The 13,319-nt window shown below is 38.6% G+C and overlaps 1 protein-coding gene across 1 annotated transcript; it reads left to right on the top strand.

Moving 5' to 3' along the window:
- Nucleotides 1-428: 428 nt before the first annotated feature.
- On the top strand, nt 429-12,578 carry LOC102386960 (guanine nucleotide-binding protein subunit alpha-14). Its single transcript, XM_006035365.2, has 5 exons — nt 429-578; nt 2,344-2,472; nt 5,034-5,163; nt 6,372-6,525; nt 9,862-12,578. The coding sequence occupies exons 1-5, from the start codon at nt 469-471 to the stop codon at nt 10,050-10,052; spliced, it is 714 nt and encodes a 237-aa protein (XP_006035427.2). The 5' UTR covers nt 429-468; the 3' UTR covers nt 10,053-12,578.
- The last annotated feature ends 741 nt before the right edge of the window (nt 12,579-13,319 follow it).

Below are 13,319 nucleotides of genomic sequence, written 5' to 3'. Positions count from 1 at the left end.
AACATACTTAGACTCAGAAAGTATTGTTTGTACCAAAACAAAACAAGCACAGTAATCATTGGATGCTTGAAAATTAAAATTCATTAAAACTGTTCCCCCATTGTACACATCTTCCCAAAAACAAGTATATAACATACTGAATTGCAGATGTTGACCAAATTAGGATCATTCCCTTGTTTTAGTGCTGTTAGTGTAATCAATGCTGATGTATTACTTAAGGCTGTTTTGTTTATCAGGTCATGTAACCCTTTGTATTGCTCATCTGCCCCTCTGTTCCTGTTAACACATACCCCAGAAACTTGAATTGACTTCTGTTAACCCGCCCCTTAAATGATACGGTATACTCCTGTCTTGGTGGCCAACAAACCTATCATTCTGCAATGAATTTTAATCAGACAGATTTTATGTTTTTTTTGTAATTAGGAAAATGCTCAGACAGTCAGAGAGGTGGAGGTAGATAAAGTAACAATGTTGGAAAGAAAGCAAGTGGAAGCAATCAAGAAGCTCTGGGAAGACCCAGGAATCCAAGAGTGCTATGACAGACGGAGAGAATACCAGCTCTCTGATTCTGCTAAATAGTAAGTACCTTGTCTTAGCACACCATCAGTGCAAAGTTCTCTCAGAGCACGGTGGCCTCATTATGATCTTGTATTTACCCCTAGACATCTCTTGGCATGGAAATCTCACTCAACTTCCACATTCTGAGATTAAGTTAAATAAATCTTTGAAGGAGGTTTTTTCTTTTCTTTTTATTTAAGCTTTTAAATTTCTCTCTCTGTCTGCACACTGAAATCATTAGCTGGCTATCTCCCCCCCACCAGTGCTGAGGTCAATATAGCTGGCATGTAGCTAACTTTGTCTTTGGGGAGAGTTTGAAAACAGCTGCACCAGTCTTCATAGACAAGATTCAGCTTCTAAATTCCATAAAGTAGTTGTAAAATATGTAAATCTTGGTGTACAAATTAGTCACCTCTGAAAATTCTCTAACTAATTTTGAAACCCATTTTCTTTTGTCCAGCAAGGCACAAACTAGTTCTGAGGTCACAGAACTAATCTGACACTGCTCCTCAGGGGAGAGATACAATATCTTCACTTTCACAGTTTGTGCTAAACAGGTCTTCTAGAAGATGAACTGGTTAATATTTTGTAAGCAGGAAGTTCTGTATATTCTGGTGACCTCTTTTAGTTAAGACTTCTTTCAGTGGGATGGTGGGGGGAGGGTAAATTTAGTATGTTGCATATATTAGGTATGAGGCATTGTTTCTGCAAGGGATGTTTTCTGTTTCAAGCAAGAATAGTTGGAAATGTCTTGCTTTCTGTATTTCACACCAGGATTCTGGCTGGTCTGCTGTTTCCGTCTAGCGGTGAGAAGAGAGAATGCAGGCATCACTAATCCTTTGCATCGGTGGTCTCTTGTGATTTCCTCCTGTAATATTTATCTAAGCAAAAGAATGTGGTTCTCGGACATAAATCATGTGACATGAAAATTTAAATTGGATCTTTAGCATAAACACATTAAGAAAGGAAAAAGAAAATATTTACTTATTTCCTTTATCTATTAATATAAATTTAATTCTGTCATAATTAATGGGAAACAGCCAGTAGTTCACCTTAACATCAGAAAAATAAGAACATTTCTATCTACCATATAATGGAAAATGCAACATATTTGCAGATGCAGCCTTTTTAAACATGTTTGTGTAAATCAAAAATACAGAGAATGAGGAAGCAGAGAGGTGGGGGGTGCTACATGTTCAAGCTTGGTATGTACTCACATACCGTAAGAATATGTTACCTAAATAGGTGGAATTTTATTTTTTTCTTTTGTCTCCAGAAAAGCTTGTTGGTGACAAATGTGTTATGTATAATGAAGATGTTGCATAAACAAAAACAAACTTAACTGTTATTCTTTATCGTTGTGTTTTGAGTGCCTGTTAATTGTCTGAAAAATGAGATTAGTGATCATATTCAACTGAAGCAATATGTTGCGGCAGTCCCATTGCAATAAGTTCATTTAGATATGAGGAAATGGATCGTGAGAGTCACGTTAAAACATCCATGGAAATTTCAGTTTTAAAACCTCGTGGGAAAGTTGGTAACATAAGAAATACTGGTAATGATGAATATATTTGTACATACTAAGCTTTTTTTGCAGATATTTAGAACCTGTACCAATTCCTTCTTCTGTATACGTTCTATGATTTGTTTTTCAAGAGGCATTTTATGTAAATTGTTAGGGTTATTCCTCAGATTATTGGAGTTAAACATGCAATCTGATTAAGCAGAAGTTCAGGTGTGGCTGCATACTTACTCTGATTGTTGTATGTGCATCTAACTTTGCAGTTACCTCACCGACATTGATCGTATTGCTATGCCATCATTTGTGCCAACTCAGCAAGATGTTCTTCGTGTCAGAGTGCCAACCACTGGAATTATTGAGTACCCTTTTGATTTAGAAAACATCATTTTTAGGTAACATTGCCTGCACTGTATTTTCTCTTGTATTGTCACATAGCTTTCTGCTGAGATTCCTGATATAAGAGATTATTGACCTTTGTATTCAGAACAGGATTAGTTTAAGTTTCTGGCACTTCAATAATTGAATTTAGTTTCCAGATATAACTTTGCAGAGGATAATTGATTTTTTTTGGAAGCCACTTTCTAATTTTTCTAGAGAAAGCTTTTAGAAACCACTCCCTTTTGAGAGAGTTGATTTTTTTTCTAAATTGCCTCATTATACCCTAACACAGGGTTCAGTAACCTATAGCCCATTGGCTAGATCCAGCTTGTGAAGCTTTGATTGAGGGAGGGAGGGCAATGATTTAAAGGAGCCATGTAAAAGCAATGACTTAAAGCCTTGGCAACATTGTGGGCATTGCGTGGTGAGGGTTAAAAAAAACAGCAAAATAAAGTATTAGCATATACACAAAACATAATACCTTTATCTAAATAATAAAAATATTATTTTTGCTAGAGCTCACAAAGCAATATAATAGGCAAAAAAGCATTGAAAGCATTCCTTCATACCTGCTGGGTGAAGGAAGATTGAAAGAATGGGGACTGATTAAATTAAAGCTCAGAAAACAAGACACCAATGACCGAAGTATACAATGTAATAAAATTGTGTAGAATAGATAATCATTCAGGCACTTCTGTTTGTCTTCTCATTCAGGAGTGAGTGTAGGAACAAGACAAAATTCAGTGGAATCAAAAGGTAATAGCTTAAAACTAGTAAAAGCATACATATATACAGTGAATAATTACACGGGATCTCATTGCCACAGTATACAATTGAGACCAAAAGTTTATTAGGTTTCAAAGATACTTTGTAAAATAGGATCATGCATAGTTAGACAGAAAAATAAATTGTAAGACTTTAGGAATTAGTGCACTTTTCTGTGAGCTAACCTGGTGCTAGCCAATGTTAGAAATACAACATGCGACTAGATGGGATTGCGGATATAAAACTAAGTGACAGTTCTTGAAGTACCTATGTAGAATTCACCCCAACATCAACACGTGCCTTTCTACTAATTGTTGGCACTGGATTTATGATCCAGTCCTGATGACTCTTCATTTTTGAGTACCATTGATTGGTTTCCCAGTGGTTATCATATTGTCCACATTTTCTCCTGTCAGCATATCCCTTTGTTTCTCAAACATATCAGATGCATGCATCTTAATTTGGTCATTTACTGGTACCTTAATTTGGGCATCCCTGGCCTCCTAATTTGGTCAGTCCAAAACCAGAAATCCCAAGGGCTATGCAGCTGGTCATTGCGACCTGATGCTAATAATGCAGGTTCCTTATTTTTGTTGTGGAACACTGTTTGTATGTCTTCAATTTCCCAGGATGTATGCGCCTGTCTGCTAGGTTTGCACACAGCAGGTGCATCTACATGAGACACTAACTGCACAGAAGTGTGCCAGGCAAAAAGCATGCTAATATGCTAGTGTGTAGTAGTATTAGGCTACTGTGCAGTGTTATTAAGCTACTGTGTGGTAAGTGTCACTAAAAACCCATGTGCTGGTACTACTGCACAGTAGTGTGAGTTACTATCTATTAATTTAGTACTTGGTTAACCAAGTACTAAACTTAAGGCATGGTATCTGTGGCACATTAATGAACGTGTAAACGTGCCCACTGTCTGCTAACAGGCTGAGAATGTGAAACTTTGTTACAAACAGACTTTTAGAAACCAAATAACTGCTGCAATTCCCCTGGACCATTGTTCTAATGCAATATTTACTTTACCTACAAGCCAATTCCTAAAAAATGTTTAAGTATCATTTCCTAGCCATCACCAATAGCCCCTCAAACATACACTGACTCAACTCCACAAGAAACTCCTTGTCATTTCTAACAAGAGAATCAAGCACGCTGAACATGAAATTCATGACAAATTTAAAACACTACCAGTTGTAGTTTTTCATATACAGCCAAAGTTCAAGACTTTCACCAAATATATGTCCATAACAAAAATATATTATTCTAGCTGAAGTGAAAGGGTGTGTGTGTGTGTACACACAATATGCCTGAGGGTTCTCTATCAGAACTGAAAGTGAGTTTGATGCTGAGCTGACGAGTAAGTGAGCCAGTTCAGTTTTTATGTTATTTGTGGTTGGTAGTATGGGTTTAACTGGCAGTTTCCTTGATTTGAAGTGATTGTTTAGAGATGAAATGCACTTGAGTAGCTGAGTATTACCTCAATAATAGAATTAGATAGATATGGAAAGTGAATATATATTTCAGTTGTGCTGTTGCTTTGATATGGAAGAAACCTGCACAATCCTATATTTGGACAGACCTTTGGAACTTGGGCATATCAGGGTGGCCATGCTGAACTATAGTGCAATTTGTAGTCCTTCCATAGGTAAATTAATTTAATGCATCTTTCACAGAATGAAGTAATTTGTGAATAGCTCATTTGCATTCTGAGAGGCTCCCCCTTAAAGGGTCCCCTGTGCACATAACACAGACATATTTAATAATGGCATTGAAACAACCCTTGTGCTGGTTTTCTGTTTAACAGGATGGTAGATGTCGGTGGCCAGAGGTCTGAAAGGAGAAAGTGGATTCACTGCTTTGAAAGTGTTACTTCCATCATTTTCTTAGTTGCATTAAGTGAATATGACCAGGTCTTGGCTGAATGCGATAATGAGGTAAGGAATGAGGGTAACTAGCAGAAGGACCAAAAAAAAAATCTTGTTTTTTCTTTAAAAATAAAATGTTTATAAATGCACACCCTATGATTAGTTTACCCCAAGGAACAGGTAATACAGAACTGTTAATTGAAAGGTTAATTTAAACAATAATGGCAGCCCAAAAGAAAAATAAGTTAGGTCTCTTTATGCTGCCTGCAGCTATCAACTGCAAACTCCTTAAAACCCCAGCTCTTTAAGGGCTTGCTGAGCACCCTCTAACTTCTACAGGAACGTATATGAGGACCATCATTGAAATGAGACAGTATTTTCCCATATGCATACTCCATAACCTGCCTTCTACCTGCATTCTTGGGGTCTATGATTGAGAGGAAACTGAGGCGCAATAGGTATACGCACTTTTAAGTCCTTAGCATGTAGAGTGACAGGATATAAAACTTCACCATTGGGTTCAGAAACCAAAAGTTCCTGAGCTTGGGCACATGAGGGTACATGCACCCATAGGGGAAAGTGCCTGTGGATAACAGACCACAAAGAATTACAGTAACTGAAAGGTAGATGACGTCTTTTTCCTTCCATCAGTTCTAGATTTCTGCTTTTTAACATTATTGAATATCCCTTTTGATCTTGTGTAATGAAAGAAGGTAGGGAGAAGAGTAACTGCTATTTAGTGCACTTCTATCACATACTCCCTATTCACCATCTTCTCTCAGCTTTTGTATATTTTTTCTGTGCTTGTAAGAGTAAAAACCATTACCTTTTGACTTCACTATAATATTTTCAGGGTTTCCTATCTCATCCCTGATGCATTCTGCCATGTTTTGCTTTCTTGACCACCAGAAAATATTAAACAATCCTCTGTAGAACTGTCCACAATCAAGTGCTTGAATGCTCAAGTGACTTCTTCTAATATGTACTACCTTGAATTTTATTCTGCATGTAGTTATGCTGCCCATTGCACTTATTTTCCAGCAGGCCTTATTCAAAGTCCACTGAGAACATAAGCATAAAATACTGAGAAAAGCAGTTTATGTTTTTTGCTATAATTTTGCTGAATGGAAACAACCTGGAAAGAAAACACTGAAAACACTGATTTTAAGAGAACTCCATTGGAGGCTGATGGTTGAGGTGTGAGTGTTTTGACTCTGAAACAGAATCATTTCAAGAGTATTACCACATATATGTTAATATCCAAATTCTGCTTGTAGAATCGAATGGAAGAAAGCAAGGCCTTATTTAAAACTATCATCACATATCCCTGGTTTCTGAACTCTTCAGTCATTTTGTTCTTAAACAAAAAAGATCTTTTAGAAGAGAAAATCATGTACTCCCATCTAATCAGCTATTTCCCAGAATACACAGGTAAGCATTTATTCCAGACTATATAAAGTTAGCATTGTCATCAGCAATTAACAAACTGATTTGGAACTAAGGGTGGAATTCTGTTTTCCAGTTATCTACCTGGCCATTTTTGGCCCTTATTTTATGCAGGGGTTACACACTGCACACACAGACTGAGAATGCATAGTAGGGTTGCACACTGGTCCGGCATGTACATGGATACGTATGGGTGTATTTGAGCTTATGTCCTGAAAAAACGGTGCCTGTGTAATTAAGCTACTTGCCTTGTAAGCAGATGTGGGTTCTAGGCCAGAGCACTTGCACAGGAATTTTGATATCTGGGTTTGAGGCCTCTCTCATAGAGACTGTAAGGCTGGAAGGGACCTTGGAAGATCATCAGGTCCCTGTCTTGTGTAGATATGCCCAGTGTGTGTTACTAGAGTCCACTGCATTATAGAAGCAGTTTGTGGTGCCCCATAGGAGTCCATGAAGCTGCAGCAGTCTTCCTGCACACTGTAAATTGTAAGATTGACACCTGGGTCTTGCAGCCAGTGCTGGAATGAAAGTACCAGAACACAAGAGACCCACTTTCATTTAGTCTGATCTGTGATCATAATAAACTTTATGTTCCTACTTTTAGAGCTGTATAGGCTTAGCTGTGGCATATCAGCACTATATATAGTGCTAGTCTAGCAACAAATATTATACCTTTTGAATGCTAAGGGGAAAAGTGTGTATTGTTTAGAGAGGATTGTAGGAGAAACAGGGACAGAGGATTTTATATATCCTAAAAGTACCCACCATTTTTCTATTTGGAAGGAGGTATCGGGTGAGGTTCCCCAGAGTTCTGTCTTGGGTCCAATACTGTTTAATATCTTCATTAATGATTTAGGTGATAGGATCTAGTGCATACTTAGGAAATTTGTGGGTGATGCTAAGCTGGGTGGAGCTGCATGTAGTCTGGAGAGTAGGGCTAGGATCCAGAATGACTTGGATGGACTTGAGAAATAGTCCATTATCAATCAGATGAGATTCAGCAAGGACAAGTGCAAGTCCTGCATATGGGACGGAATAATTGCATGCACAAATACAGACTGGGGAATAAATGGCTAGGCTGCAGTACTACAGAGAAGGACCTGGGGGTTACAGTAGACTATATATTGAGTATGAGCAAACAGCGTGCTTTTGGGGGAAAGAAAAGGCCAACAACAGACTGGGTTGTATTAATAAGAACATCACTTGAAAATTGAAGAAAGTGATTCTTCCACTCTGTTCAGCCCTGGTGAGGCCTTGCTTGGAATACTATGTCCAGTTTGGGGTCCCACACTTCAAGATGGATGTGGACAGTTTGAAGAGTCTGGAGCAGCAGGGCTGGGAGATGAGACTTATGAGGAAAAGCTGAAAGAACTAGTTTATTTAGTCTATTATTTAGTCTAGAGAAGACTGAGGCAGGCAATTATAGAGGCTGGAGATGGGCTTTTTCTCTATGGCTGTAGGGGGCAGGACTTGCAGCAATGGCCTCAAGCTATAGCAGGAGAAATTTATGTTGGAGATTAGGGGGAAATGTTCTGACTATAAGGGTGGCCAAGGATTGCAATAGGCTACCTAGAGAAATTGTGGGTTTCCATCTTTGTAAGTTTGCTAGAGCAGGTCAGACAGATATTTGGGTTGGGTGGTTTAGTCAGGGATTATTCTGCCTGGAGCAGGGAGCTGAACTAAATGACTTTCTGAGGACCCTTCCAGCTCTACTTTCCTATGATCCAGCAAGCCTATATTTTCTTGCTAAACATAGTATATTTACATTTTTGCTCCATCTTTTTTGCTTTCTCTTAATTTCTAGACATTCATAATAATTAAGTAAAAGGGAAATTCAAACACACCACCAGCTTAATGTATGCTAACTTAATGTATAAATAAGTAAACCCACATTTGTAATCCCAAAAAGTATTACCCACCTGAACTGATGAGTTGACGATGGGGTTAGGCCAGCAGTTTTGTTATATCTCTGTGGGTGGATCTACACGTGCACACCAATTATTGTGCAGTAGACTAATCTAATGTGTATTAAAGCATCACAGTCTATATGTGTGCATCAATTACTGTGCAGTAGATTAATGTAAAACGCTATTTGCTAGTACCGACAGATACAGGTACTAGTTAATGGTGCTTCACATTAGTGCACCTGAACGCATGTGTAGATGCTGACCCAGGAGCAAATTGTTCCCAGTCATCCCAGGTAGTAGGGGGGTCACAATTGCTGTTTGGCTTTGGGGGCAGCTCCAAGTGACATGGAGCTCGGGGCATAGCCCCATGCTCTGGGCACCTGGGGAAGGGGGGAAAGCGAGCTGGCCCTGGTTCAAAGCCACTTGGATCTGCCCCTGGAGCTGGGGACAGCTCCTGTCCCACTCCCCAGAGCTTGGGCCTAGCCCTGGTCTTCTTGCCACTTGCAGCTGCCTCCAGAGTCAGCTCCTGCCGTACCCACCAGGGCTCAGGGTACCCAGAGCTGGGGCCAGCTCACCTCCCTGACTCCACAGAGCCCAGCCAAGGCCTGACCCCCCATGCCCTCTGCCAGCCACAGTGATGTCTGTGCCTCTTGCCATCCCAAGACTGGCCCCTAGGCAGCTGTGGCTGAAGCCTGGGGCTCCCTCTGGCTGCTGCAGGGGGGCAGAGCAGGGCAGTAGCAGCCCTGGACTAGGCTGCTCCTGTCGGGCTCAGTTTGCTCCCGCCCTGCGTGTACATGTAGACATGCACCTGGGCACAGTTTAATGAGCCTGAATTTTCTGCGCAGAAAATTCATGTGCATTAATTGCATGTAGACAGAATCTGTTGTATCAAAGCTAATATATTGACAATCATATCATATTAAATGCTAAATCTAAAGTTAGAAAATAATGCTGTAGTTAGTAACAGCTAGTAATGTCCTTCTTGACCAAATAAAATGTAATGATGCAGTCTTCAGAAAGCTATAAACTACACAAAATAGGTGAAGCCAAGCAGTATGTCACACCATTTCATTATGCAGTAAGTTTTCAAGTATTATTAGAATCTTCTACAATGGCAGCTTTAAAAATATATGTATACCATATACCCAAAGCTAGCTTGTAGAAGCAATTTTGATAGAGCAATTTACTGTTGAAAGAAAGTTATCCCACAAATAATTCGAAAGTTGCAAAGGTAATGTTATTTCTAAGTGTCGTAACAAGTTCAGTCCCATAAGTATAATACTGTGTGTGATACCAGAAGAAAATGCCTTTGTTTTTAACGTATCGTAATTGCTTGGTATTTGACTAATAAGTTTTATGACTACATTGTGTTTTCTGTCCTTTACAAGTATTATACTTTTGTACCTCCAAATAGGACCTAAGCAAGATGTCAAAGCTGCCAGAGACTTCATTTTGAAGCTATATCAGGATCAGAATCCAGACAAAGAGAAAGTAATCTACTCCCATTTTACTTGTGCCACAGACACAGAGAATATACGCTTTGTCTTTGCAGCTGTCAAGGATACCATCCTACAGTTAAACCTGAGGGAGTTCAACCTAGTGTAAAGAAAAAAACACTGCTTAGGATCAAGAGAGTAATTTATCCAGATAGTGTAGCTCATTAAAAAACAAATTGTTTGCAGACTTTAACAATCGCTACAAAAGACCAAGTAATGCAGGTGCATAGATGGCTGTTGTCCTCTGAAATAGCGTACTTACAGAAATGGAGGCTTTTCTGTACATTTGTTGACGTTGAAATGTTTACGGAAACTAATGGATTAGTAGAACTTTAAGGAAAAAGGTCCAAATTTGATGGATTTTTTTAAAACTATATATTTTAAAAATTGTTTTAATTTCTCCTCTTGATTTTGGTTTTGAGATTTTTTTGGTGAAAACTATGGTTTTAAGGGTATTTAAGAAAAGATATTTGTAGAATTATATGTGTCTATTTCCCATCTACCTGGCATTTTTTTAGACTTTTTAAAATGCATTTGATAACCATTTACAAACATGGTATAGATTTTAATCAGAGATGCCTTTATAAATTATGATAAAATAATAGTTTTAGGATGCTAGATACTTTAAGATTCTTCTTAAGTTAGACTGAGCTATTAATATTTTTAATGAGTATAAAGCTATGTGGTAATGTAATACTTCAGCATTTTTATTAGAGGTATTTTTGCTAGGCTGACATGCCAAGCATGTTAAGACTGTCTTTGAAACGTTACAGAAGATTAATTATTGGTGTCCACGAGGCAATATTGCACATGAGTCAAAAGTTTAATTATGAAGCACGTTGATGACCTCTGCAAACATGACAGGGTAACCTCTGAACCCAGTGGATATCCCATGTAATTTACTTATCAGATCATCGTGGCTCACAAAGGGAATTATGGCTGCTTTTTCTTGAATTGGAGAACTTTTAGGTTCTACTATTATCTATCCCAGGACCCTCTATCACAGGAAAAATAGGGTGCTACTGAGGAACAGAGAGTGGTGTACTTCTTACCAGTACCTAAAGTGTTGCTCAATCTAGTACTCAGGTTTAACAGTTAGGTGCAGGGATGTTCCTTACCCACACATGACTACTTTTCAGAAGAACTTCATATAAGGAGATCATTCCCATCATATTATGCAGCCATGAGAGAATCACTTAAAGATTGCATCAAATATAGCTGTACCAATGCCTCACACTGTTTTAGGAATGTAGGGACTTCTTGGATAATTGATTTAATCCTCTACAGTATAACCCCTTCCACACACCACAGCCACAAAGCACCCTATAACAAAACCCTATGATCTTTAGTACCAAGTAACCCTATATAATGATTCAAAGGAAAAAAAGAGGACCCTCCACTAATGGAAGGGAATTAGTTAAGTAAAGTATGCCTTGATGACTAAGAATGGGACTGTGGCTCTAGGGATAGAAACCTGACTCAGAAAGTGCTAATTCAAATAACTAGCATGACTTTACTTTCACACCCAAGCCCATAGAATCTAGACTGAAGCACACCCTCAAAAAACAAATGCATCTCAAGATGCCTAGGATTTTGAAATCCTTTTGTCCCAATACAATACAGTCCTAACACGCAACCTGCCTTGAGCAGTAGGAACCCATGTCTTATCAAGAAACGGGTCCTCAATTTTCACCTCTGCCTCTAAATACTGCACACATTGTCAGTGAAGTCAAAAGACCCTATGCCACTAGAAAATGCCCACGTATGCAGACAACCCCATATCATGATCAGGATGTCTTTAAAATCTGTCATGGATATGCCATAAGCCCCATTGCTCATGTTCTACTCTTCCAAATACACATTTATACTATCATGCTGTCCCTTCTATAACCCTATGAAGCTGTCTTGTAACAACTCAGACTTCTTGTCCCCACTATTTTATTCACAATGGGCAGCTCCTCTCCTCTACTTGTTAGAAACCTTTGTCTAATTTTCCAATTTAAAAGGTATTCATTACTGGCTTGCACCCACTAGATTTTGTGTCAATATGGTTCTTTAAGTTAAACAGCTCTTCTCCCTCTCTGTTATTCACTATCTGAACATGTTTATAAAAAGCATGCCATCTCTTCCATTGGCTAAGCTAAGTAAGCTAAGCTTTTCTGAGCTCCTCTTATAAATTCTTACAGTCACCCTAATCTCCATGTGAGTGCTGAACGACCCAAATTCTAAGCCTTCCATTTTTTTAAAACAACATTTAGATATGCTATAATGTTGGGTATAAAAGCAAGTGATTTTTATGTATACAACATGCTTAAGTGGGAAGGTTATTAATGAGCTACCAGCTAGTTCAATTATAGGCGCGTCGAGGCAATTAAAAAAACCAATGCATAAAAATGTCATGTAATCAATACATGGTAAATGTATATATGTATTTCTATACATAAGCAGAACTGTTTTCTTGTAAAATTTTCCTGTGTTTAATATGACAAATAATTATTGTTATACCTGAAAAATGTAAAAACAGAAAACTTAAAGTTTTGGTTCAATATGAAAATGTCATTGTGTCTACAAATTTCAGTTCTTTTTGCAAAAAATCCTGTCTGCGTTTTTCTCACCCACACCTCCAGCAGTGGAAATGATTTTGGTTTTACTCCTATAAAATGTTTTTCCATAAAAGGAGCCTATATAAGGTAGATTTCCACTCCTCATTGATTAAAGTCAGAAAAAAACTGCACCACTCACTTTTTAGTCTCTGTACATAACGAGAGCAAGACAACTTATCCTGACCAGTTCTTATTAATACAATGTCAGTTTAAGCATAGGTAAGGTCTAAACAAGATTTTCATTTTCAGCAACAGGAGTATTTGGACGGGTCTCTCTCTCTCTTCCCCCCACTTACCGCAACGTGTGAACTACAAATCTGATTACACCATCCAGTATTAACAAGACCAATTTCCTGAATATGACTGGCCTTCATTCCGGTATAGGATGACCCAAGTTAATCCTTGATTGAAGTTAGAACCTGTTTTTGAGTGCAGGATGACCACATGCTGAATCCTCTAATGTCCACTATTAGTTGACCCCTAATAGTGCTCCTTCCCATGGGCCTCATCATGACTTTGTTTGGCTTCTGATTTAGTTCCCCACTTGATCATGATCTCATGTCCCATTTGAAGGCTGATCCTCACTCTAGGTTTAGGATGACTTCATGCTGATGGCATTAAATTCCACAGGAGTACCTCACTCTGGGCACAAAGTCTATGCTCTGAAGTACTTGCTCCCTCCCTTCTGGAATCCACCCTTCCCAGCCAAGAAGTACCCGTGTCCAATCCTTTCCATAACTATTTATGCTCCTCCAGGCCCCTCCTCTCCTGGC

Source organism: Alligator sinensis, unplaced genomic scaffold (genome assembly GCF_000455745.1).
Source record: "Alligator sinensis unplaced genomic scaffold, ASM45574v1 scaffold728_1, whole genome shotgun sequence".
Lineage (NCBI taxonomy): Eukaryota > Metazoa > Chordata > Crocodylia > Alligatoridae > Alligator > Alligator sinensis.
Note: the sequence above shows the minus strand (reverse complement) of the source record. Positions and strands in the feature narration are given on the sequence as shown.